General features: G+C 35.7%; 1 protein-coding gene across 1 annotated transcript in view; it reads right to left on the bottom strand.

Moving 5' to 3' along the window:
• Positions 1 to 27073, bottom strand: part of lama3 (laminin, alpha 3) — a 40990-nt gene that overhangs the window by 3892 nt on the left and 10025 nt on the right. The window contains exons 16-31 of the mRNA XM_017477511.3: positions 26619 to 26735; positions 26340 to 26510; positions 25824 to 25975; positions 25236 to 25439; positions 22833 to 22981; positions 22552 to 22714; positions 22309 to 22436; positions 22087 to 22222; positions 21238 to 21339; positions 19612 to 19754; positions 3382 to 3496; positions 2535 to 2669; positions 2249 to 2379; positions 2030 to 2164; positions 1049 to 1193; positions 225 to 322 (exon numbers count right to left, since the gene is read on the bottom strand). Coding sequence (XP_017333000.1) covers positions 225 to 322; positions 1049 to 1193; positions 2030 to 2164; positions 2249 to 2379; positions 2535 to 2669; positions 3382 to 3496; positions 19612 to 19754; positions 21238 to 21339; positions 22087 to 22222; positions 22309 to 22436; positions 22552 to 22714; positions 22833 to 22981; positions 25236 to 25439; positions 25824 to 25975; positions 26340 to 26510; positions 26619 to 26735 — 2224 coding nt within the window. The remainder of the gene's footprint in view (positions 1 to 224; positions 323 to 1048; positions 1194 to 2029; positions 2165 to 2248; positions 2380 to 2534; positions 2670 to 3381; positions 3497 to 19611; positions 19755 to 21237; positions 21340 to 22086; positions 22223 to 22308; positions 22437 to 22551; positions 22715 to 22832; positions 22982 to 25235; positions 25440 to 25823; positions 25976 to 26339; positions 26511 to 26618; positions 26736 to 27073) is intronic.

Raw genomic sequence — 27073 nt, 5'->3', positions numbered from 1 at the left:
ACATTTATATTTTCACTTTTTTGGGGTAAAATGCTAAAACTTTACTTGGGATTGAGACACAACATTGCTAGCATTACTAAGACATGTTTGTCCTTTTACTTTTAAGATACAACTTTAAAAAAAATATATTAAAAAATCAGCATGTCTTTGCTGAAATCGTTTCTAGTATGTGCTCCTACAACAAAGAAAATGCAACTCTAAATCACTTGCTCAGTGTGACTCACCTGTAATTAAGGTCTTCTGGAGTTATGATGTATTGCAGCTGACTACGTGTGCTGAGATGGTAGGCCAGGATGTGACTGACTGGCTTGCTACAGTCTTTCTGAGAGTAAAAAGCATCACAACACATGCAACTACAGGCTTCCAACTCTTTTCAAGACATAATTTTCTAAGACTTTTTCCAGGACATTTTCCATGAGTTATATACAGATGGTAGGTCATCATAAGATCAGCATAATTTAAAAAAGTAAACAAATATATATGCATATTTTAGCCTTTTTCCAGGTTGTGTTTTCAAAAGATTAGATCTTAAAGGTAAATGTACTGTACATAAAGTGACCATACTATGTGATACCGTCCATACAGTTATTTTATTTATGGGATATCAGCAGGGAAGAAAATATGCTCTTAAACTCTCTTTTCACATGTGCTCTGCATGACTGAAAATCTAAATTCCAAATTTCCAGGTTTTCCAGGGCACGTGACAACCCTGAATTAGCACTGGATATCAGAGCAATTGCAGATGGCACAAATGAAACATGGGTAACAGTTTACAGTAATGTAACTGTACTGTAACCATTACTTTATTATTACTTATTGAGTGATTACCCAGTATTCATTAGTAGTTAACAGCAGTGACCTATTAAATAAAAGGTGTTTGTATAGTATTACTCATTCAGTCTTACTTAGACCCTGCAATGTTAGCTATGAGCTACTGAACAATATTGTAAAGTGTTACAGAAATACAGTGAGGATACAAAATTTATTTGGAGTAGTGTGCGTGTATGTGTAAGTGATTCTTATATTATTTTGTATTCTCTGGACATACCTTTCTGATATTGGATTGAATTAGTTTTAAACCGCGTCTTGCAATGATGGACTGAGGCTGCTGCTGAGTGTTACACAACTCAAAAGACAAGACTCCTGTCTGAGTGAAATTGCTCAGATCAATTGGGATGTATTTGTTTTCCATTCTGGACACAGTGGGATCATTAAAACATGTTAGACTTTCTCATATTAACTTCATTAAAGATCTTGTTCAGATTACTAAGATACAAAACTAAAATCTAAACTATAGGGTATCTACAGATCACAGATAACAGAAGGTATGAATGAGTCCATATATGGACAAGAGTATCTCTGAGTGGACATGATTTATAGATTTTATTTAAGCAATGTGGCTGTGACTTTGAATCCATATATGAAAGTTTTCATTTAGGAAGAATGAACTATTTGGTATTCATATAGTAATTTTTACATATATATTATTACACATAAGTATATTTACACACACACACACACACACACACACACACACACACACACACACACACACACACACACACACACACACACACAGAGAGAGAGAGTCCGAATCGGAGTGAAACTGATACTTTTGCTATTTGGTTTGGTTTGGTTTCAATAGACTTAATGAAACAAACCAAAAAGCAAAACTTCTGAATGAGGGGCATGTACAACTGAAAAGACTAACATGGAATAATGTTTAAGTGTCAATTTTGCTCTGATTTGGACATAAGAAATGGACTTACATTGTGAAAATGACCTAAATCATATTAGCTTTAAGTTAACATTAGGTAGCCTGCTAAGAATCTGAAAGCACCTCTCTGAGTGCAATCATAAAAATATTACACTTGAACACCTATAAAAGTGTCTGAGTAAAAATGAAGACACGCCTATCTGTTTCAAATACAGATGTACCCACCAGGTTTCAAAATGTATACAGAACCCACTCTTCATTCATTATAGCTACATACAAATAGAGCAATGCAAGCAAAAGAATAATGTTAACCTCCTCATGTAAAAGTTCCTCAGGCAGCCTCTGAAAGTGTCTTTTCCTAAAATCACAACAGTGTCTTGGACTATAGAGCCTTTGGACATTGTCTGCACGTCTCCTCTGTCTGAATTGTCAACATTTAGCTCCATCCTGGAAAAAAAATTATTTCTGCCTGGCATGAATGTACATTTACTACTTTTTATTGGTTCTGAAAATGCTTAGTTCTTTCATTACCCCGTGCTGTTTCTAAAAGCCGTCACATAGTGCCATCTTCCCTCATCGTATCTGTTTTTGGACTTTAAATTGGTTGTACTGTCTTTCATCTCAACATGTCCATCAACAAGAGACAGTTCAAATCCACTGTCCTGTTCATCAGAGGCAAATAAACTGAGTATATGAGCTTGATCTGTATTGATTCTATGCATTGACATGTATTGTGTTACACATATTTACAGAAGATCTAACCAAGTACAATGTTCATACAGAGATGAAGAATCGTTAGAGATGACTGTGCACTCACCGAGTCCCCAGTGTGCAATAAAACACCGCTGCTCTGTGTGGATTTGAAGCCCAGTGAAACCACTGTGGTCAAATTTGGCAATGTAATGTTAAGAGCAAGAGAGCTTCCCGTTTCCAAAGTAACTTCATGTATACCCTGAGCAAAAACAGTTATCAGTGACTTAACTAGAAAGTCTAATTTATTAATCTTTTCAGACTATATTGTAGTCTGAAAAGACAGACTGTTTCATTACAAACTAAGGTTTCTCGAGTCGGGCAGAAGACAGAAGACACTTGAACTAAATAAGACAGCTCTGGTTTTCAATTTCCCAAATAAAACAATTTTATATGTCTAAATGATCACTCTGTACACTGCAGAGCCACTGAAGTGACATGGTAGATATCTACAACTAGGCCAAAAACTAAGTAACTTTGAGAAAAAGAGAGAGGAAAATAGGGGAATATATGAAGTTTATTTAACTCTCTCTTGGTAATTTTGTCTACACAAAAAGGTCTAATCATTAAAAAAATGTCAGATAATGTCAGACTATAACAAATAATGTTAGTATATATATGATAAAGAGATCATATGAATTCTAAAGTAAACTGCATAATTTCTATATTTGTTATATATATATATATATATATATATATATATATATATATATATATATATATATATATATATATATATATATATATATATATATATATATATATATATATATATGTATATATATATATGTATATATATCTAAAAATCTAGATATGGTTTTTAAATAATTTATGCATGAAAGGATTAATGCATGGGGTTTAGATTAAAATGCTTATGCTGAATGGATTAAAATGCTGTTTTAATCCAGCCTTACCAGTAAAGATAGTGGACAACCAGGATGAATTCCAATTGCTTCTGAAAATTTGATGGCAATGTCCATCTCAAGCCTGTTAAGACATCCTCTAAACGCTGGGTGGTTAATATTTAGTCTGGAATAAAAAGAGGATTTTCCAGATAAATCAAAGTGATCACATGACCATTTTTTTCAGTTCAACTAATTAAAGAGTGTCTTGACAAAGAGTGCAAACAAAACCACACCCAGCACTTCAGTTTGCTGCATTGTAAAACTGGATAAGTTCATTTAACTCAAAAAAATTGAGGAAACTAATTACCTCAAAAGTATTAAGTTGATAAATCAATTTCTTTAAGCCAAATACACTTAAATATAACAAGTTTGAGTTAAATTTTTGTTATATTTAAGTGTATTTGGCTTAAAGAAATTTGTTTATCAACTTAAAGATTTTGAGGTAGTTAGTTTTCTCAAATTTTTTGAGTTAAATGAACTATCCGGTTTTACAGTGCATCAATGTAAATTGCTTGATAGCATTGACAATTCTGAGAGCAGTGACAGCAGAAATGTTATCTGAATACAAATATATATATATATATATATATATATATATATATATATATATATATATATATATATATATATATATATATGTTTGCAGATTATTTATTGAAATCTAAAGTTTGAAATCTAAAGTTAAATGTCTATTTGAACACTGCTTAATTATTTATTACTGCCAAAAGATATACAACAGTTTGAAATGTTCTGTTGGTCTAATCCTCAGTAATATATTTGTTACTTTATTTTCTCTATTCAGAGCAAGTTGTAATTTTCAGGTGATGTGACGCTACGTACAAATTCTATGAAAACCCTGAGAAGCCTTAATCTTATATATAAAACTTTGTAATCACTGGAAAATTGCTGTGGTATAAGAGGAATAAAACACTTCAGGATATGCTGTAATAGGAAAATAATGTAATGTTGAGGAGTTAACAGATTACACCATCACACCACTCTGTCATGGATTATTTTCCTATAACAGCAACCCCCAATTGTTTCATTCCTTACATAACAACATCTTTGACAGTAGTTCTGGCTGCAAAGTTCATATTAAAGCACTTGGTCAGCTGACTGTGTGTAATGGTATTTGTAGTGGAAACCATTAGAATTTCTGGTTTCTAATGTTTTTTTAAAATGTTTTTTTCTACGTTGCGTTTGCGTTATGATCAGAAAAACTGCTGTCTTTTTGATATCCTTTACAACTGGCGAATAGTGACGTAATTCTAAGAAGGAAAAAAAAAAAACAACTAAAAAACGAATGAGACATAAACATCCAATCAGATTAGCTTCTCGCCTTGCCCTGTAAAGGCGTGTATGCGCCGGCGGGTGAGCGCAGTCCCATTTTCGCCATGGCAGCGTCTGTAGAGGAGGAAAGACTCCGCCAGAGAAAATTCACAAAACCAGAAACAGCCACACTGTTGCGGGAAGTGCACAATCGCCATGACCAAATATACGGCACGCAAGATAGGATTCCCAGGTCTGACGATGTGAGACAGGCTTGGGAGGAAGTGGCTACAATAATAAATGTCACCTCATCCACTGGCACAGTGAGAACCTCTGGCCTGTGTCGGAAACGCTCTAACGATGTCAGGAGACGAGCCGAACAACTTCCAGCGTCCCGGAGTTACATGGATGCTGCTGGAGGGGGTCTTCATTTAGCCAGACCCTCAATGCAACCCAGGACATGGCTGTCTCCACAATCTCCAAGGACAGCAAAATAGGATTTGAGGGAATTGAGCTCGGCCTATGAGGTATACCTTTTAATATACATACATACATACATATATATATATATATATATATATATATATATATATATATATATATATATATATATATATATATATATATATATATAATTTAATTACCACACTTTAAATTCATTTATCACATTTACATAATGCGCAACACAACAGTATTGCAATAATTTGAACAATTATTTGCCTTCCACATACTGTAAGTATTTCTGGTGTTGTGTTTTTTTTTTTTTTTGTTTTTTTTTAACCCCTCAAATGTTTAAAGGTGCAATTTGTAACACTTAAAAGAGTTTCCAATTCTGTATAAATGTTATTATCATTATATATTATATATAACATTATATAAATATATAGAAATTCACAATTCACAATGTGATTTGCAATATTACTGCACAGTGTATCTCGCTAGTTTACTCAATTCAGACTTGTGTGTGCATATTTTTGGCCCAGATATCTTTTTTAATTATTTATTTATTTTTTAACCCCACATTAAACAGAGGTAATCAGCTCTGGGAATTGTCAGTGTTATAATGTGTACATTGTGAATTAATGTACAATATAAACTGCCATTAAAAATGATTATTGCTATACCAATTAACCCTTTAAAACCTTTCAAGCCCTAATAAATACAAGACAATGCTTTGTGGTTATAATGGACACTTTAGTGATCCTGAAACACACTTCAGCTTCAGGTCCTAAGGCTGATGGTGCACAAGGTCCTAAATCAGAAGCAGCAGAGGAAGAGATGGCAGAATTAGATGAACCTGTGCAACAGAGAGGAAGGCAACAGAACAGCCAGCAAAGAGCAAGTGACCTGGCATTTTTAGATCTCCAGCAAGGTGGATTTAACATGCTGCAGAGGGAACCGGGGGCTCTTAGACGCTCTGTGAATACCTGTCTCTGCAGGATGGAGAGCAGAGTATACCCACTGCTGGTCTCGACTGAGGTCAATTTAAGGAGAGTAGCTGATTCTGCCGAGTGCTGTGCTCCCCCTTTTGGCAACACAGAGCACCCATCTGTATCTCTATTCAAAGCTGCTCTTTTTATTTGCCCACAAGAGGATGGAGGAGAGGGCATTACATTAATATTTGGCTGTAATTGTAATTTATTCTTTGTTACATATTAAACATGGTTTAATGGTTCTAGTGTATTGCCTGTTATTTGTTATGGTTTGTATTTAATAAGGAAGAAAATGTGCAGCTGGTCGGTTGTGTGTCTTCCGTTTTGATGTTTAATGCCCTCCAGGCTCCTCATATGACAATAAATGATTCATTTTATAGACTGTAGGTCAATATGGTGGAAATAATTTAAATGATGCTCATTCAGTAGTCACAACTGAGAAGTTTGTTCTTTTTTTTTAAATTTGCCTATTTTATGTATAAGTGGGGTACCACAAAACTGTATTGAAAGAAATGGGACAGCACTTAAAAGTCTTCACTTTAGGAAGTCAGAAAAAGCACAGTTATAACCTTCTATCTCTGCCTGTATGCCTCAGGAGGCAGTAAATTCAGTGCAATTCAGCAGTGGTCTGCTATGGGTGCAACAATACCACTGCACCAGCAAATTTCTCAAATGTCACACCCCTCTGCTGCAGCACTTCACCAACGTGAACATAGACATGTTTATTTTTTGGCCATAAAAATAGAAGAGGAGAGTTAACAAGAAAACCTGAGAGAGAGAAGATAGTTTGTATATATTGTAACCCTAGTTTTGACAGGTATAGGTCAAAGGTCAAAAAGATGCACATTCTAACTCTCTATATCTAGATCAAAGGTCATGATCATAAAAATATGAATAGTTATGTTAAATCTGGATCACATCCATTCGTGACCATATATGGTGCTGCCATGTGTGTTTTTCCGCCCCACACGTTGCGCACACCTGGTACATCTTTTCACATAGAATATGAAACTCTCTGTGGTAGGACATAAAAATATATATAGTTTTGTTAAATCTGGTTCACATCCAAATCGTGACCATACCTGGTACGACCATTTGTTCCCCCCACCTCACCCCACCCCACTCCACACACACACAGACAGACACAAATTGCATAGTCATGTTTTCTCACACTCTGTGGTAGGTCATCGACCATGTCCCCCCCCCCACACACACACAGACAAAAGTTGCATAGTCATGTTTTTCCTCTTCACATAGAATATGAAGCTCTCTGTGGTAGGTCATAAGAATATATATAGTTTTGTTAAATCTGGTTCACATCCAAATCGTGACCATACCTGGTACGACTATTTGTCCCCCCCACCCCACCCACACAGACAAAAGTTGCATAGTCATGATTTTACTCTTCACATAGAATATGAAGCTCTCTGTGGTAGGTCATAAGAATATATATAGTTTTGTTAAATCTGGTTCACATCCAAATCGTGACCATACCTGGTACGGCCATGTGTATCCCACATCCAAACAAAAATATGACGCACACAAACGCACTTTATTTTCACATTATTTAAAAGGAATTTAAGTGTTATGTACTAAATTACCGTAATTATGAGCACAAGTTGTTAAGTTGACAATCATTTTTAAAATTACGTTTCTCCATTTAGATTGTCTGCAGTAGAATGCAGTCTTTTAATCCAGGAAAAATGACTGCCTTTAAGTTTTATAACAATAGTAAGTAAAATCCAGCGTGATTTACATTACAAATCTCATACGTAACATCTCTGCAGGATTTATAGACGGTAAAGCACTGAATGAAATGAACAATATAGACAAAAAATAAACACTCTGTGTCTACTACTTTTATCTCTCATAGAACTATCCACAGTCCAAAGGCTGTGGAGCTAGAAGGCTACGCGTGCGAATGACAAAAGATTTTTAAAAAGAAAATAAAAAATGTATCAATACATGAAATTAGATTACACAATGTAGTTGAGGTTTACATGAATAAGCAGAAATGTAATCATGCTTATCTTTCCTATAGCACAAATGAAAAGCCCTCTCTAGATGAGCAGATTTGTCAAATGAAACTTTTTCCTTCTTTTCCACTGCTACGGTAAACTAAAGAGTGGATATTCAAATGACACTGCTAAATATGACTAGCATTAGCTACGTGTACTAGTGCAAAATAGTCCATCAATTGTATTAGCAGGTGTAGCCTATACACGAGTCCACTATTGGTCATATCGCAACTGAGAACATGCCCCAAATTCATTGCTTTAGTAGAATTTAATGGTAAGTGAAATGATAATCACATTGTAATGTACTTAGTATTTGTTCAGTCTACAGGTGCTCTAACACTCTGTTAAATGAATAAATGTAAATGTACTACAACGTAAATTTTGTTTTAAATCAATTAATGCAGAAATTACACACAATATTAAGTTGATGTAATTATCAACATTATTATGTCAACACCACTCATCAAAATAATGTGTACAACTTTAAATATTTAATTAATTCAATAAATTAGAATTTTTATATTGCAACCACACATTAAATTTAGATTGTGGGGGTTTGTTTTGTATAGCTCCGCTGTTAGAAAATACACGATGGTTGAATGTGAACATAAATGAGCAGAATGTAAGCTTGTGAAATAAATTCAACTTTATTGATTGCACTTTTTGAGAAAATGACATGACTTTGAATAAAACTTTACTGAAATAAATACTCTAAAACATTGATATACCCGAAGAAATGTAAAAAAGAAAAAATAATTAAAAAAAACTTTTTACATACCTTCTAAATAGGTCCCTTTAGGAGGTAAACGTTTTTAAAGACGGTGTTTTATAAGAAACGCGCGTATTACATGCCTTCTAAACCGAACCCTTTAGGATGTAAAATGCTGCTTAAAAGAATCGAGAGTTTTGTTTAAACTAGAAGACACAATTTCCGGGGAATGTCTTGTAGGCCTATACACATTGTCCTACACATCTGAGGTGTGTGTGTGTGTGTATGTGGGTGTGGGGGGTGTGCGTGCGTGTGTGTGGGTGTGTTAGAGAGAGAGAGTCGAGTGTTTCCTGGGGGTTTGCTGACCAGACTGCTTACAGTGTGTTTATGTTAATGAATCAAGGTACGAGTCGTGTGTTTTAGGGTTTAACGATCCCTACCAATGTGTACATTTGTGGTTTAAGTGAATCTTTGTTTCTGAAATTACTTCTGTGGTAAATATCAGTTTGTGTAACTAATCTATCAGAAAATACTAGACCTGGTGACTGAATGTGGTAGATGTATTAGAATTTTGGACATGTTATGCATGTGTAGCTCCCTATGTGTATGATCTATGTGTAATCCTTCTGTCAAGAAATGAGCAGACTGAGGTTTGTGAAATAATTGAACTGTTTATTGGCTACGTTGTTGAGAAAAACACTGTGATGTGTAAAACATTTCTACAGTCCTTCAAGGGTTAGGAGGCAGAAAAACATTTAAAGACGGTGTTTTAAAAGAGTCGTGCATTTTGTTTAAACTATAAACGAGATTTCAGAAAATGGTCCGCCAACGAGGATACTTACACAGAACTTTCGCTAAATACATAAGCTTTCGTCTATGCTTTGACATCCCGTGTCCCAGCAGTACATTTATGACCTCTGGTGACCATGTGGGTGTGCGGGGGTGGGTGTGAGAGAGAGAGACACAGGTGTTCTTTCGGGGGTTTTGCTGACCAGAATTCTTACAAATGTGTTTGTTAACGAATTAAAGGGAGTCGTGTGTCTCAGTGTTAAAATAGTGGTTAAGACGTCGTAGTTAAAACACAGAAGAAACTCTGCAACAATCTGTTACTATGTCTGCTCCGAGAAATCCTAATACCCTTAGAAGATTGCTGTGTATTCACCAACAAGAGGACCTGTTGAAATGAGAGAGGACCTGACTTTTGCTCCAAATTTTTTTTATTTTTTTAAAAAACAAGAGGTTAGTTTGACAATTTATTAATGAAGGTAATGTAAATACGTTGTTGTTTAACCCTGAGCAGGGCGTCAACAGCTCCAAAGATCGTGTCTTAAGCCGGAGGGTTTAGTTAGGAGGTAGAAAAACATTTAAAGACGACGTTTTAAAAGAAACAAGTGTTTCATCCTTAATGGTAAAAAAGAAAAATGGTTGTACTCCAATATGAAATAAAACGGCGGAGACACACTGAGTACACTTCTGTTCCACAGTCTATAAGGATCCCCAAACTTCATGTAGTGTGGAAAAATATATAAGCCCTCCGTGACTACGATACTTAAGGTTTAAACATTTTTATTTTGTGATGGCAGCAAGACAAAACGGTTGTGCATTTGGTATGTGGTGATTTTAGAATTAGGCCCCAAATGTCAAATATGTTTTGTGTATGGCTTCGTCAGGCAAAGATCACGATGGTATGGAAAGAGTATACAAGAGTAATTGGGGGTGATCTAATGCTTAGGACTTGTACAGTACTTCAGCTCGGGAACGTCCCACCATGGCGTTCAGAGAGGCGTTATCTATGGTACACATATATATAATATAGATCAGATCACCAGTCTGTCTTTACCCACTCCTGATCTTGGGGTGGGTGGGATGGGGATAACAGTTCGGGCATATTTCCAACAGAACAGAATATTAGACATTTAGTGTAAACTAGTGAAAAAAAAATCTCTGAAATATTTCAGTGAAAATAGTGGTCCATATTTAATGCATTATATTAGAAATGATAGTACAGTCTTTGTTGATCAGTTACCAACTCATACTTTATAATAATTTGTTTAGGAGCATCTGAATCTGGCAAATAACTTTTATTGCAATTAGGCATACAATAAAAGTTAATAAAAAATTAGGAAGAAATGACTTGTGCACTACTGCTGCGGATATTAAGTCAAACCATTTTGTTCAAACTTCAGCATGACCCATAGAGAAGCAGAAACCTATGGCACCTTATGAATACCATGTGAAGGATTACGTTGACTCGTCCCTTACAGTTACAAAGACGTGTCCTTGTGCAGGATCATCTTCGCACCAGCATCGGACCCCTCTTCTCCCATTTCAACGTATAAGAAAAGGCAAAATGTAATATAAGATGTATAAGAATATATTTATAAAATATAACACATTATGAGGAAGAAAGATAAAATATTATTTAACAAGGTCTACCGTTCAGCCCCTCTTAACTGTAAGAGCATCATCAGTATTGTACGGCAGTTGGGGAACAGTAGTTAGCTTTCAGATGTCAGATATAAAACAACTTTTTGAGTCACAGTGCCAAACTACTGGTGTTATATTCGGATCCTTCTTTTTCAGCATGAAGGACCGGCATTTATTTAATAGACAGATGGTACAGCCATATACTTGGTCAGAGGATTTAGGAATTTCTTTGAGAAAGGTTCACTGTTTTCGTTCTTTTATCATAGCTTCAGTTTGTATACTTAATTTGGTTAGTGACTTAAACTGTTTTATTAGGTACGGACCGATTTCATTAACAGAACGATGATAGGTGAAGATTAAGTTGGTATGCGTGTACAAAATAAAACTGTCTATATGTATATTTGTCTGCTATGTATCTGTTTAAACACTGCTGTAATGGCGATATAAAGAGAGAGAGATACCCATTTACTAATTCATAGAACCCCTTTCCACCTTTTCAAGTGCGTTATACATTTTTCTTTTCAAGCATCGTGTTCAGACATTGCAAATCATCAGTCTGAAGGTTAAGGGTTACTTAGATTTTTGCTTCTTCAGCATAAAAAAAGTCTAAACATGAATCTTATTATTAAACTCAGAAACAATATAACTGTCTGGTTGTGATCATAATAAAAGGCAACGTCAAAGGTGACTTATTTCCCATTGAGATTTCTCTATGTTCTCTATGACCTTTCTACAGTATATGCCATTAAGTCCTAGTGTCCAGCCATCATCACAGCACGGGAGAGGAAATCTCGTTCATCAGATGTGCGATGTACGTCTAGACAGTCTGATAACAAACTACACACACAACATTTATGTTGAGAGAATTCAGATTGATCTTTGTTCCCAAATAACATTGGATCAGATCCATAGTTTACAGCATCTGTCCCACGCGTATTTAATCTGTATTACGAGTACTGAACAAGTTAGAGGAGGAGAAAATGTAGATTTACTGTTCATTGGAATTTTATTGTTTATTTAGATCTGTCTTGATTCATTTTCATATTCAAATTTTTTTAAAATACATTTTATTATTACATCATAAAAAGTCTAATATCTATTAAATATCATATCTATTTAAATACTTATTAAGATTACTGTGCTAGTAAGTGTTCCTTACCAGCTCCTGACTATGGCTATCACAGATAGTTGTGTGTTCATGTAATTTTGTGTAGATCCATGTTGTAGAATTGCGTTTGTTGTCTATGAATGTGATTAATCTCTTATAGGATGCAATAGGGTGTGTTAATTAACCACTAATAAAGTGTTTTAGTTTACTGATTTTCATTCACTCAGCTCAAAAAGGTCATTCGTTATGATATCTGTATTACTACTTTCCACAACGTGTCTTTATCTCCACCACCTTTGAAACAAAGTGATGCACACGTATTGCCTACCCCTATCCTTACTGAGTGTACCTATTCCTTGTGGACAGACTGAACTGCAGGAAAGAACTGTTAACGAGATGAGGTTATGGTCTGAATTACCAAGTGGGGTGGTGTAGTAACTCTGAGAGCTACAGTACATTAATGAGTTTATCTATATTTACTCAATCCCTATACAGGAATAGTAAATTGGTGTATGATTTTATGAAAAGAAAAGTAGGTTCTGTGTGCATAAGAAACAGAGAAAGACCATTTTCTGAAAAGAGTCGCATGGTGAAAATCCATGTTCCTACATTCATACGTTATGTTATGTTACGTTATGTATTTTTTTTTTTAAATTTTTTAAAATTTGAATATGAAAATGAATCAAGACAGATCTAAATAAACAATAAAGTTCCAATGAACAGTAAATCTACATTTTCTCCTCCTCTAACTTGTTCAGTACTCGTAATACAGATTAAATACGCGTGGGACAGATGCTGTAAACTATGGATCTGATCCAATGTTATTTGGGAACAAAGATCAATCTGAATTCTCTCAACATAAATGTTGTGTGTGTAGTTTGTTATCAGACTGTCTAGACGTACATCGCACATCTGATGAACGAGATTTCCTCTCCCGTGCTGTGATGATGGCTGGACACTAGGACTTAATGGCATATACTGTAGAAAGGTCATAGAGAACATAGAGAAATCTCAATGGGAAATAAGTCACCTTTGACATTGCCTTTTATTATGATCACAACCAGACAGTTATATTGTTTCTGAGTTTAATAATAAGATTCATGTTTAGACTTTTTTTATGCTGAAGAAGCAAAAATCTAAGTAACCCTTAACCTTCAGACTGATGATTTGCAATGTCTGAACACGATGCTTGAAAAGAAAAATGTATAACGCACTTGAAAAGGTGGAAAGGGGTTCTATGAATTAGTAAATGGGTATCTCTCTCTCTTTATATCGCCATTACAGCAGTGTTTAAACAGATACATAGCAGACAAATATACATATAGACAGTTTTATTTTGTACACGCATACCAACTTAATCTTCACCTATCATCGTTCTGTTAATGAAATCGGTCCGTACCTAATAAAACAGTTTAAGTCACTAACCAAATTAAGTATACAAACTGAAGCTATGATAAAAGAACGAAAACAGTGAACCTTTCTCAAAGAAATTCCTAAATCCTCTGACCAAGTATATGGCTGTACCATCTGTCTATTAAATAAATGCCGGTCCTTCATGCTGAAAAAGAAGGATCCGAATATAACACCAGTAGTTTGGCACTGTGACTCAAAAAGTTGTTTTATATCTGACATCTGAAAGCTAACTACTGTTCCCCAACTGCCGTACAATACTGATGATGCTCTTACAGTTAAGAGGGCTGAACGGCAGACCTTGTTAAATAATATTTTATCTTTCTTCCTCATAATGTGTTATATTTTATAAATATATTCTTATACATCTTATATTACATTTTGCCTTTTCTTATACGTTGAAATGGGAGAAGAGGGGTCCGATGCTGGTGCGAAGGTGATCCTGCACAAGGACACGTCTTTGTAACTGTAAGGGACGAGTCAACGTAATCCTTCACATGGTATTCATAAGGTGCCATAGGTTTCTGCTTCTCTAAGGGTCGTGCTGAAGTTTGAACAAAATGGTTTGACTTAATATCCGCAGCAGTAGTGCACAAGTCATTTCTTCCTAATTTTTTATTAACTTTTATTGTATGCCTAATTGCAATAAAAGTTATTTGCCAGATTCAGATGCTCCTAAACAAATTATTATAAAGTATGAGTTGGTAACTGATCAACAAAGACTGTACTATCATTTCTAATATAATGCAATAAATATGGACCACTATTTTCACTGAAATATTTCAGAGATTTTTTTTTCACTAGTTTACACTAAATGTCTAATATTCTGTTCTGTTGGAAATATGCCCGAACTGTTATCCCCATCCCACCCACCCCAGATCAGGAGTGGGTAAAGACAGACTGGTGATCTGATCTATATCATATATACGTGTACCATAGATAACGCCTCTCTGAACGCCATGGTGGAACGTTCCCGAGCTGAAGTACTGTACAAGTCCTAAGCATTAGATCACCCCAATTACTCTTGTATACTCTTTCCATACCATCGTGATCTTTGCCTGACGAAGCCATACACAAAACATATTTGACATTTGGGGCCTAATTCTAAAATCACCACATACCAAATGCACAACCGTTTTGTCTTGCTGCCATCACAAAATAAAAATGTTTAAACCTTAAGTATCGTAGTCACGGAGGGCTTATATATTTTTCCACACTGCATGAAGTTTGGGGATCCTTATAGACTGTGGAACAGAAGTGTACTCAGTGTGTCTCCGCCGTTTTATTTCATATTGGAGTACAGCCATTTTTCTTTTTTACCATTAAGGATGAAACACTTGTTTCTTTTAAAACGTCGTCTTTAAATGTTTTTCTACCTCCTAACTAAACCCTCCGGCTTAAGACACGATCTTTGGAGCTGTTGACGCCCTGCTCAGGGTTAAACAACAACGTATTTACATTACCTTCATTAATAAATTGTCAAACTAACCTCTTGTTTTTTAAAAAAATAAAAAAATTTTGGAGCAAAAGTCAGGTCCTCTCTCATTTCAACAGGTCCTCTTGTTGGTGAATACACAGCAATCTTCTAAGGGTATTAGGATTTCTCGGAGCAGACATAGTAACAGATTGTTGCAGAGTTTCTTCTGTGTTTTAACTACGACGTCTTAACCACTATTTTAACACTGAGACACACGACTCCCTTTAATTCGTTAACAAACACATTTGTAAGAATTCTGGTCAGCAAAACCCCCGAAAGAACACCTGTGTCTCTCTCTCTCACACCCACCCCCGCACACCCACATGGTCACCAGAGGTCATAAATGTACTGCTGGGACACGGGATGTCAAAGCATAGACGAAAGCTTATGTATTTAGCGAAAGTTCTGTGTAAGTATCCTCGTTGGCGGACCATTTTCTGAAATCTCGTTTATAGTTTAAACAAAATGCACGACTCTTTTAAAACACCGTCTTTAAAAAAGGTTTTTTTTTTCCACCCTTAAAATAACCTGGTTAGCAGGTAGGATATGTAATACATATTTTCATTTTCTTCAGACATATTGTCACTTCAGTCTTCACAACGAATAACACCGATGGTTTTGACCTTTCTTTCAGTAAAAGAGAACAACGATATCATACAGCCTTGAAGTACTGTAGAAATGTTTTACACATCACAGTGTTTTTCTCAACAACGTAGCCAATAAACAGTTCAATTATTTCACAAACCTCAGTCTGTTCATTTCTTGACAGAAGGATTACACATAGATCATACACATAGGGAGCTACACATGCATAACATGTCCAAAATTCTAATACATCTACCACATTCAGTCACCAGGTCTAGTATTTTCTGATAGATTAGTTACACAAACTGATAATTACCACAGAAGTAATTTCAGAAACAAAGATTCACTTAAACCACAAATGTACACATTGGTAGGGATCGTTAAACCCTAAAACACACGACTCGTACCTTGATTCATTAACATAAACACACTGTAAGCAGTCTGGTCAGCTAACCCCCAGGAAACACTCGACTCTCTCTCTCTAACACACCCACACACACGCACGCACACCCCCACACCCACTACGACGTCTTAACCACTATTTTAACACTGAGACACACGACTCCCTTTAATTCGTTAACAAACACATTTGTAAGAATTCTGGTCAGCAAAACCCCCGAAAGAACACCTGTGTCTCTCTCTCTCACACCCACCCCCCGCACACCCACATGGTCACCAGAGGTCATAAATGTACTGCTGGGACACGGGATGTCAAAGCATAGACGAAAGCTTATGTATTTAGCGACAGTTCTGTGTAAGTATCCTCGTTGGCGGACCATTTTCTGAAATCTTGTTTATAGTTTAAACAAAATGCACGACTCTTTTAAAACACCGTCTTTAAATGTTTTTCTGCCTCCTAACCCTTGAAGGACTGTAGAAATGTTTTACACATCACAGTGTTTTTCTCAACAACGTAGCCAATAAACAGTTCAATTATTTCACAAACCTCAGTCTGCTCATTTCTTGACGGAAGGATTACACATAGATCATACACATAGGGAGCTACACATGCATAACATGTCCAAAATTCTAATACATCTACCACATTCAGTCACCGGGTCTAGTATTTTCTGATAGATTAGTTACACAAACTGATATTTACCACAGAAGTAATTTCAGAAACAAAGATTCACTTAAACCACAAATGTACACATTGGTAGGGATCGTTAAACCCTAAAACACACGACTCGTACCTTGATTCATTAACATAAACACACTGTAAGCAGTCTGGTCAGCAAACCTACTGGTCAGCAAACCCCCAGGAAACACTCGACTCTCTCTCTCTCTCTCTCTCTCTCTCTCTCTAACACACCCACACACACGCACGCACACACACCCCCCCACACCCACATACACACACACACACACCTCAGATGTGTAGGACACTGTGTATAGGCCTACAAGACATTCCCCGGAAATTGTGTCTTCTAGTTTAAACAAAACTCTCGATTCTTTTAAGCAGCATTTTACATCCTAAAGGGTTAGGTTTAGAAGGCATGTAATACGCGCGTTTCTTATAAAACACCGTCTTTAAAACGTTTACCTCCTAAAGGGACCTATTTAGAAGGTATGTAAAAAGTTTTTTTTAATTATTTTTTCTTTTTTACATTTCTTCGGGTATATCAATGTTTTAGAGTATTTATTTCAGTAAAGTTTTATTCAAAGTCATGTCATTTTCTCAAAAAGTGCAATCAATAAAGTTGAATTTATTTCACAAGCTTACATTCTGCTCATTTATGTTCACATTCAACCATCGTGTATTTTCTAACAGCGGAGCGATACAAAACAAACCCCCACAATCTAAATTTAATGTGTGGTTGCAAGATAAAAAAATTTATTGAATTAATTAAATATTTAAAGTTGTACACATTATTTTGATGAGTGGTGTTGACATAATAATGTTGATAATTACATCAACTTAATATTGTGTGTAATTTCTGCATTAATTGATTTAAAACAAAATTTACGTTGTAGTACATTTACATTTATTCATTTAACAGAGTGTTAGAGCACCTGTAGACTGAACAAATACTAAGTACATTACAATGTGATTATCATTTCACTTACCATTAAATTCTACTAAAGCAATGAATTTGGGGCATGTTCTCAGTTGCGATATGACCAATAGTGGACTCGTGTATAGGCTACACCTGCTAATACAATTGATGGACTATTTTGCACTAGTACACGTAGCTAATGCTAGTCATATTTAGCAGTGTCATTTGAATATCCACTCTTTAGTTTACCGTAGCAGTGGAAAAGAAGGAAAAAGTTTCATTTGACAAATCTGCTCATCTAGAGAGGGCTTTTCATTTGTGCTATAGGAAAGATAAGCATGATTACATTTCTGCTTATTCATGTAAACCTCAACTACATTGTGTAATCTAATTTCATGTATTGATACATTTTTTATTTTCTTTTTAAAAATCTTTTGTCATTCGCACGCGTAGCCTTCTAGCTCCACAGCCTTTGGACTGTGGATAGTTCTATGAGAGATAAAAGTAGTAGACACAGAGTGTTTATTTTTTGTCTATATTGTTCATTTCATTCAGTGCTTTACCGTCTATAAATCCTGCAGAGATGTTACGTATGAGATTTGTAATGTAAATCACGCTGGATTTTACTTACTATTGTTATAAAACTTAAAGGCAGTCATTTTTCCTGGATTAAAAGACTGCATTCTACTGCAGACAATCTAAATGGAGAAACGTAATTTTAAAAATGATTGTCAACTTAACAACTTGTGCTCATAATTACGGTAATTTAGTACATAACACTTAAATTCCTTTTAAATAATGTGAAAATAAAGTGCGTTTGTGTGCGTCATATTTTTGTTTGGATGTGGGATACACATGGCCGTACCAGGTATGGTCACGATTTGGATGTGAACCAGATTTAACAAAACTATATATATTCTTATGACCTACCACAGAGAGCTTCATATTCTATGTGAAGAGTAAAATCATGACTATGCAACTTTTGTCTGTGTGGGTGGGGTGGGGGGGACAAATAGTCGTACCAGGTATGGTCACGATTTGGATGTGAACCAGATTTAACAAAACTATATATATTCTTATGACCTACCACAGAGAGCTTCATATTCTATGTGAAGAGGAAAAACATGACTATGCAACTTTTGTCTGTGTGTGGGGGGGGGGGGACATGGTCGATGACCTACCACAGAGTGTGAGAAAACATGACTATGCAATTTGTGTCTGTCTGTGTGTGTGTGGAGTGGGGTGGGGTGAGGTGGGGGGAACAAATGGTCGTACCAGGTATGGTCACGATTTGGATGTGAACCAGATTTAACAAAACTATATATATTTTTATGTCCTACCACAGAGAGTTTCATATTCTATGTGAAAAGATGTACCAGGTGTGCGCAACGTGTGGGGCGGAAAAACACACATGGCAGCACCATATATGGTCACGAATGGATGTGATCCAGATTTAACATAACTATTCATATTTTTATGATCATGACCTTTGATCTAGATATAGAGAGTTAGAATGTGCATCTTTTTGACCTTTGACCTATACCTGTCAAAACTAGGGTTACAATATATACAAACTATCTTCTCTCTAACCTGCTTTACATTAGCAATGCATTGGTATTATCCCACTAGGGCACAACTGCACTTGCACAAAAACAGAGCTGCTGCGGATTTCATTTTCTCTTTATGATAATGCAAACAAATGTATTGTTTTAGTTAAGGACCGATTAATTGCATAAAAGAAAAGATTTATTTTATTTTCTTGATTTCAACACTTGTATGTAGGATTTGCACTTGAACAGCCATTACCTCTCTGCGATTGCTGCTGGGATTCCTCCTATAAATGCTTGTGTATAGGCCTTGTAGTTGATCCTAATATTGACCGAAAACCTGACAACTTTCATCTCAGTTTTGCCGGGTGACTGGAGGATTTTAATGTTCTGGAAATAGGCCTGAGAAAGAAAAGATAAGTAAAGTTAATACATTTTATTTAGAAATTCATATATAAAAAAAGAAAGAAACTACCAAACATAAAAAAACACTGATAGAATAGACAAACACACACTTAAATAGACATGCAAACACTTAAAAAGCCAATTTATAAAAGTGTGTTCCTAGTATGTTTATAAGTGTAGACCATAGTCTTGATTTAAAAACTGTAACAAAGGGAGTACATCTGATGTCCAGAGGGAGGCTATTACACAATCTCGGCTCAGCCACTGCACAGCCACCCTTAGCATTCAGCCAAGATGGTGGAACAGCAACTAGTCTCAAGACCTCAGAGACCTGGGAGTAGAGTCTTGGCACAATAGGTCAGAGATGTAGGACTGTGGTGAGTTTTAAAACAAACAGTAAAACTTTAAACTGGACAAGGAACTAGTGTAGTGCCACCAAAACCGGGGTAATGCGTTCTATTTTCTTGGTGCAGGTGAGTAATCTAACAGCTGCATTTTTAACTAACTGTAAATGATTGAGAGAAGCATTACTGATACTGAAATAAAGTGAATGACAATAATCTAAGTGAGATGAAATGAAAGCATGTATATCTTTTCCTAATCCTGGGAGGAGAGGTAATATTTTGAAATTAAATTTTTTAAATTAAATTGCTCTAATTAAATGTAATTGTTCTAACTGCTTTTAACCACATAACTGATTTTCAGATTGAATCTGAGGTCACAGTCAAATAAACACCAAGTTTCTTCACTTGTGGTCTAACATATTGTGCCGTTACTCCTAAATCATTTAACAGAATTGAAATGTTTTTGGATCAGCTGAAAAGAATAAGCTCTGATTTGTTTTCATTTAACTGAAGAAATTTGTTTGTCATCCAAGTCTTAATATCATGTAGTGTGCCCAGATCATTCCGTTTTAAAGGAAGATAGAGCTGGAAGATAGAGCTGCATACCAATGAAAGGAGATGTTGTTTATTCGAATAATGATTCTGAGTGGGAGCTTGTACAATGAAAAGTGGACAGGCCCTAATACAGAACCTTGTGGGCCACCACAATCAATGGTAGCAATGGAGGAATAAAAATGACCAATATTAACTGACAATGTCCTGTGACTGAGGCAGGACCTAAATCAGTTCAGCACACTATCATGCAGGTCAACTATACGCTCAAGGTGTGCAATAAGGATATCACCAAGTATGGTGTTAAACGCAGCACTGATGTCTAACAGATGTAGCAGAGCACAATTACCAGAATTGACTGCAAGTAGCAGGTCATTGGTTGCCTTTAAAACGAGATGGTGTTATAGCTAAAAACAAATCTTACATTATATAAACTGATAAAAATTTATGTTGAGGAATTTTAATTTTAAAGAGAGACGATTATTTCAGTGCACTAAATGAAATAATATGCGATGTTTGACTTCAGTCATAAGGCAACAACGTTTTATTATAAAACAACAACTATGCAACCTCAAAGTGCTTACCACAGGAAAAACTTTTTTGTCACTCCGAATTTGCGTTTGGTTATTCCCTGTACTCCGCAAAACAACATAGCCTCTTTCAACAGTAATAGTGAAGTGAGAGTCCTATGAAAAGCAGAAATACTTTCATTTGTTAGTTAATTTAAAACAATATGATATATATACACTTACATTTACTGGTACTTTATTCACATTATTCACACCTGCACACCTGCGCATTCACACAATTATCCAACCAGCCATTCATATCGCAGCACTGCAATGCATAAAATCATACAGTTACAGATCAAAAACTTCAGATAATTTTTACATCAAACATCCGAATGGGGAAAAAAGTAATCTTGGTGATTTTGACCGTGGCATGGTTGTTGGTACCAGGTGGGCTGGTTTCAGATACTCCTGGGATTTTTACACACATCAGTCTATAGTGTTTACACAATATAGTACCAAACAAAATAAAACCATCCAGTTTGTAAGAAATACCTTGTTGAGGTCAGAGGAGAATGGCTAGACTGGACAGCTAGAGAAACTCAAATAACCACTCTTTACAACCAAGGTGAGCAGAAAAGTGTCTCACAATGCGTAACACATTGAACCTTGAGGCAGATGGGCTATAACAACAGAAGACTATAACATGCCTGCTGAAGGTATGATATATTTTACAATATATCACTACATAAATGTCATACCATAAATTTTTGTGCAGTTGGCATGTAGATGCTTTAAAGTAATTCTTCATAGAAACATTCATCCCTTATGTCTGAAAGCTGCATTTAATTCTCCAAAAATCTTTAGATTATCATGATCCTAGTTAAAATACTCCAATTTAAAGTCTAGCATTTCCTAGCTTACCTCATTCCCCATAAAAAACAGCAAGGCATTCTCTTGTCGACTTAGAACAAAGAACTTGATGGATTTACTGCTGACCACATCGATCTTGCCATAGCCTGTACCGTCAAAGTATTTTTTCACGTCTCGGGTCTCACCTCTAAAAGGGAAGAGAAAGACTATATTATTGTACCTTAGAATTGAACAGTTAAGTCAGAGTCAAGCGGCAGGAATATTTCCAGTTACCTTAGACATCGGTCTGTATTTTTAATGTTGACAGCATGCTGGAAGTTGTATAGGCTGAGGATGTGTTCATTTAATGTATTAAACTCAATGCATCCCTTAAATTTGGGATACTGGAGCTCCAGTGGTGGCTAATATCAGAAACAAATAAGAAAAAAAACAGGAAAGGATGAAAATACAAATGTATTTGTGCTGCCTAACAATTCATCAAATTTCTTAATCCAATATCAGGTGAAACGGACTTACAGTGAAGTCATCTGGATAGCCTCCCACATAGAAAACAACCTCATCACTGTCCAGGTCCAGCAAGTTTACAGTTGTATTAGGTTGATTTATGATTTTTGGCAGCTTCTTGGGTACAGCTGAGGTGTAATGCTGGGTAAAGATGACTTCTGCATCTTGGTAAATTCTAATTAGGGCACATGACCAAAAAAGAATGGAAGGCACTGAACAAGTATACTATAAACTGTAACTGGAAGGAACATTATTCAAATATTGCCAGATTTAGCAGGTGAATTTGATTTTACCTGCTGAACTCCACTCTGTCCATAAAGGAGCTGTCAATGCTGGACTGGGTAATTGTTTGGGTCTTCATTTTGTAAGTTATGCCCCCCAGTTTGTACACACAATATAGGATACCATCCATGACTACCATTCCAATAAAGTCTCTCTTTATCTGGAACAGATTACAAACAGCAGCTAATGTTATTCCTGTCAATCAAGAGTAAGCAAAATCAAACTAGAAACAGCAAGCAACATAATACAAGCTGAGATATCATACAGTATGTGAAATGTGTTAGTTAATCAATATCCTTTTGTGTTTAACACTTGTGGTGTTAAGTTAAATCTAGTAAAATGAAGAAGAAAATCATGTTAAATCATTGTCCAATCACACAACAAATGTCATTAGCAAATTGTAAACCTAATAATTGTTTTACAAGAGCTGAACTCCCTGAATTAGCAAGCTCACTACAAAAGGCAACTTTTGCTAATAAATCCAAGATAATATCATTGTTAACTAGCAACATCAAGAAAGAAAATCTAGGTAGCAGCCTTATCTGCACCATCCTCTCATAGAACAGGGTTGTTTTTCTTCTTTATAACAATTCTTACAGTAGAGTTACTGTAGAGTTACTGTAGAGTTACAGTAGAGTAGACTTACTGTTACCACCACAAAGTTGATTATTTTCCTATAACAGCACATGCTGAAGTGTTTTTTATTCCTCGTATTCCATGGCAATTTTACAACAATTCCATCCATCCATTTTCTATACCACTTGTCCTACTGGGTCACAAGGAACCTGGAGCCTATCCCAGGGAGAATGGGGCACAGTGATGCGGTGCACCCTGGATGGGGTGCCAATTCATTGCAGGGCACAATCACATATTGCCAACAATTCGATTTTGTTTATTTAAAGGACATTTGATTTAAAAAAAATCTGTTTTATAGTTAATTTAGTGAAAAGGCCTCAAAACAAGTTAGTTCCTATCACTTAAACATAATAGCAGCTATAAACTATGGTTCTCTTATTAGCCTTCCTTTTCTTCCTTTTCTATAAAAACACAGCTTGTCATGTTACTGAGAAACTGGAAAGCGTATAATTTCCTATTGTGGAAAAATTGCTGAATGTTTCAAAGTGCTGCCAATTTGTACAATCAGACCATAAACGTATTATTAGACTTATAGTGCTGTAAAAAATATTTTCCCCATTCTAATTTCTTCTGTTTTTTTTGTGTATATCTCATACTAAATAATTTTAGATCTTCAAACAAAATACAACATAAAATAAAGGCGACCTGAGTTAACACACAATACAGTTTTTATTTATTTATTGTTTTTAATTGAAGCAAAAAAAGTTATCCAACACCTATAACTCATGTGAAAAACGAATTGCCCCCTTAAATTTATCATCTGACTGTGCCACCTTTAGCAGCAATAACTGCAACCAAATGCATCTGATAACTGGAGACCAGTCCTTCACTTACTTCTAGGACTAGGATTTACTCTTATGCTTTGGATCACTGTCTTGTCTTGCTGCATAATCCAGTTGCGCTTGACTTTCAACTTCTGGACTGAAAACCAAACATTCTCCTTTAGGATTGTCTGGTAGAGATCAGAATTTGTGTTTCCCTCAATTATTGCAAGTTGTCCAGGCCCTGAAACAGCAAAGCATCCCCACACCATCACACTTCCACCACCATGATTGACCGTAGGTATGATGTTCTTTTTGTGGAATTCTGTGTTTAGTTTATGCCAGATGTAACAAGACCCCTGTTTCCCAAACAGTTCCACTTTCGACTCATCAATACACAGAACATTCTCACAAAAGATTTGAGGATCATCAAGGTATATCTGGCAAAATTCAGATGAGCCTTAATTTTCTGCTGTGTTAGCAGTGGTTTTTGCTTCACCACTCTTCCATTGATGCCATTTTTGCCATTTTCACACAGGCCCAGTTGGTATTGGATAACATTTTTGCTTCAATAAATAACATTATAATTTAAAAACTGTATTTTTTGTTTACTCAGGTTACCTTTGTTTTATCTTAGATTTAGCTTTAATTTCTGAAACAAGTTAGTATGAGATCAGTACTTCTTCACAATACTGTATATGTTACGTGTAACGTCTGCCATATACGTCTGTGCAAGTTGCTATAGGAGCTGTAGTTACTGTAGAAGCAATAACATATCAGAATGAGAGCATTAACATAAATGTATGATTAGCCTTGGAGGTGGAACTACTGTCAGAGCTGCTCTTATAGAAGATTAATCAACACCTTTTGACCAGACAGAATTGAGAATTCAGCAGTGCCATGGTATAAAAAATGATACACAGGTTGTCTTAAAAGCCCTTAACTAGACACAGAGATGTGTTAAAATAAGTTTTGTTTTGATTGTGTACAATTACATACTATTCATCAACAACTTACATTCTTGTTTCCCAGGTACAGGACAAACAGATTTTCTTCCTCTCCACTTTGGCGTCGACTGCGCCTGCCTTCACGACCAGGGGGCTCTTTTTTGGGCCGATGGAGCATCAGGTCCATGGCAGTGAATGCTCGTAGATCAACCAGGTTTTTAGGAGGACGCAGCTCTATGTGGCTTTCACCAGAGAATAAGATGGGTCCCCTAATCTGAAGACACAGACAAAATGTTGAGTCAAGAGATCATGAGTTTAACTCTCAAGAATGCCTCAGTCATTTTGGGGGAAAAAATAATGATAGAGTAAACAATCCACCTCATTCATATTGATTACACTGGCAATTATATTTCACATGTGCCTTTTCAATCACCGCTGATGACATGTTATGGATGTGTCAGAGATGCGGGCTGAAAAATTTCAGCACAAAGGGCGAGCAAACCTAAGAGGCATGCCATGCCATGCCATGCCAAGCCTTGCTTCTTCATACTGTTCTGTGTATTTCTCGTATTTCTGCTGTCATGCTTGGTTCCACAAAAATCCAAAATAATCTGCTTTTTTGTGAAAATATGCTATAGCATACAATGCCAGTACTTACTGTATTGGCTAGTTCTCTGGTTCTCTCAATCATGTCTTTGATTTTCATAATGCTATCAGACATGTTGGCTCTGCTGGGCAGCCGGCTGCTCTGATTCTCCACTTCAGCAAGAGTATCAGTCAGGTTGGGGAAGAATTTGTTCAGTTCAGCCACTGACAAGAAACACAAGGTTTACTGCACTGACACCCCAGTTTATACATTTGAAAGATCTTTTATGTCTGTGCAATTTATGTAGACTGAATTAATCATATCTAGCTCATGGTGAGTTAAATCATCACTGTAGAATTCTTATTTTGACCAAATCACTTAATTATTAGGAACTATAAAACAAGTATGATGCCAATACAGCAAAGTCAGTACATCGTCAAGGAACTAATAATGTTCTGAATATGCATTTTTGTCCTAGACAGTATAATTAGGCGCACACCCCTTAATAATTTTATAATAATATTACAGGAAGCAATTTTTGTATATATTGCATATCCGTAAATTTTTGGAATATCTGAAGAATCTCACATGTTTTGTTGATGCTGTTGAGTATGTTGTCCACGTTTGAGTCACCGCTGGGTATTTTGATCTTGTCCAGCTCCTTACTAATGGAGCTTAAACGTGCTGTATCATTGTTGACTGTTTTGTTGGCAGCCTGGACAGCATCCTTAGCTTGTTTCAGAAGGGCACCAATATGATCTGAATCAAAAAGTGAATTCAAAATCTTGTTAAACCAACAGCATATGTTTTGTACTAGGCAAATAGTTCAATTGAAATAAAAGTTTTTCTTATGGACAGATATCTCACCTCGGTTGATTATGTTTAGATCATCCTTGAGAGTTTGGATATCTTTTTGCATATCCATTTTTTTGCCCTTTGCCTTGTCCAGGTGTTCTTTTATGGTATCATACTTTTCAGCAGCCACTGAAGGCCAATATGGAAAACATAAGCTAGAGATTTTAAAAACATAGACTAATGTATAAGGTTTCGTTCTGATGAGTTAGCAGAGAAGAGAATGCTAAACTGAGGTTTGAATATTGCAGTTAATATGAAAGTAAAAAAACATGATGGTATGTGCTGTGTTAGGAAAATAATCAATACCTAAGCTGATAATGTTCCAAAAACAACTCACCCTCAAGAGTTTTACTCTGCTTATACTAATGCAATTCACAATTACAATTTTTTATTTAGAACAACACATTGTACTTTCATCAGATTATAGTTATACATTAAAGTTTATTAATTTCTGCCATGCAACATCT

The sequence above is a fragment of the Ictalurus punctatus genome, chromosome 10 (genome assembly GCF_001660625.3).
Source record: "Ictalurus punctatus breed USDA103 chromosome 10, Coco_2.0, whole genome shotgun sequence".
NCBI lineage: Eukaryota > Metazoa > Chordata > Actinopteri > Siluriformes > Ictaluridae > Ictalurus > Ictalurus punctatus.
Note: the sequence above shows the minus strand (reverse complement) of the source record. Positions and strands in the feature narration are given on the sequence as shown.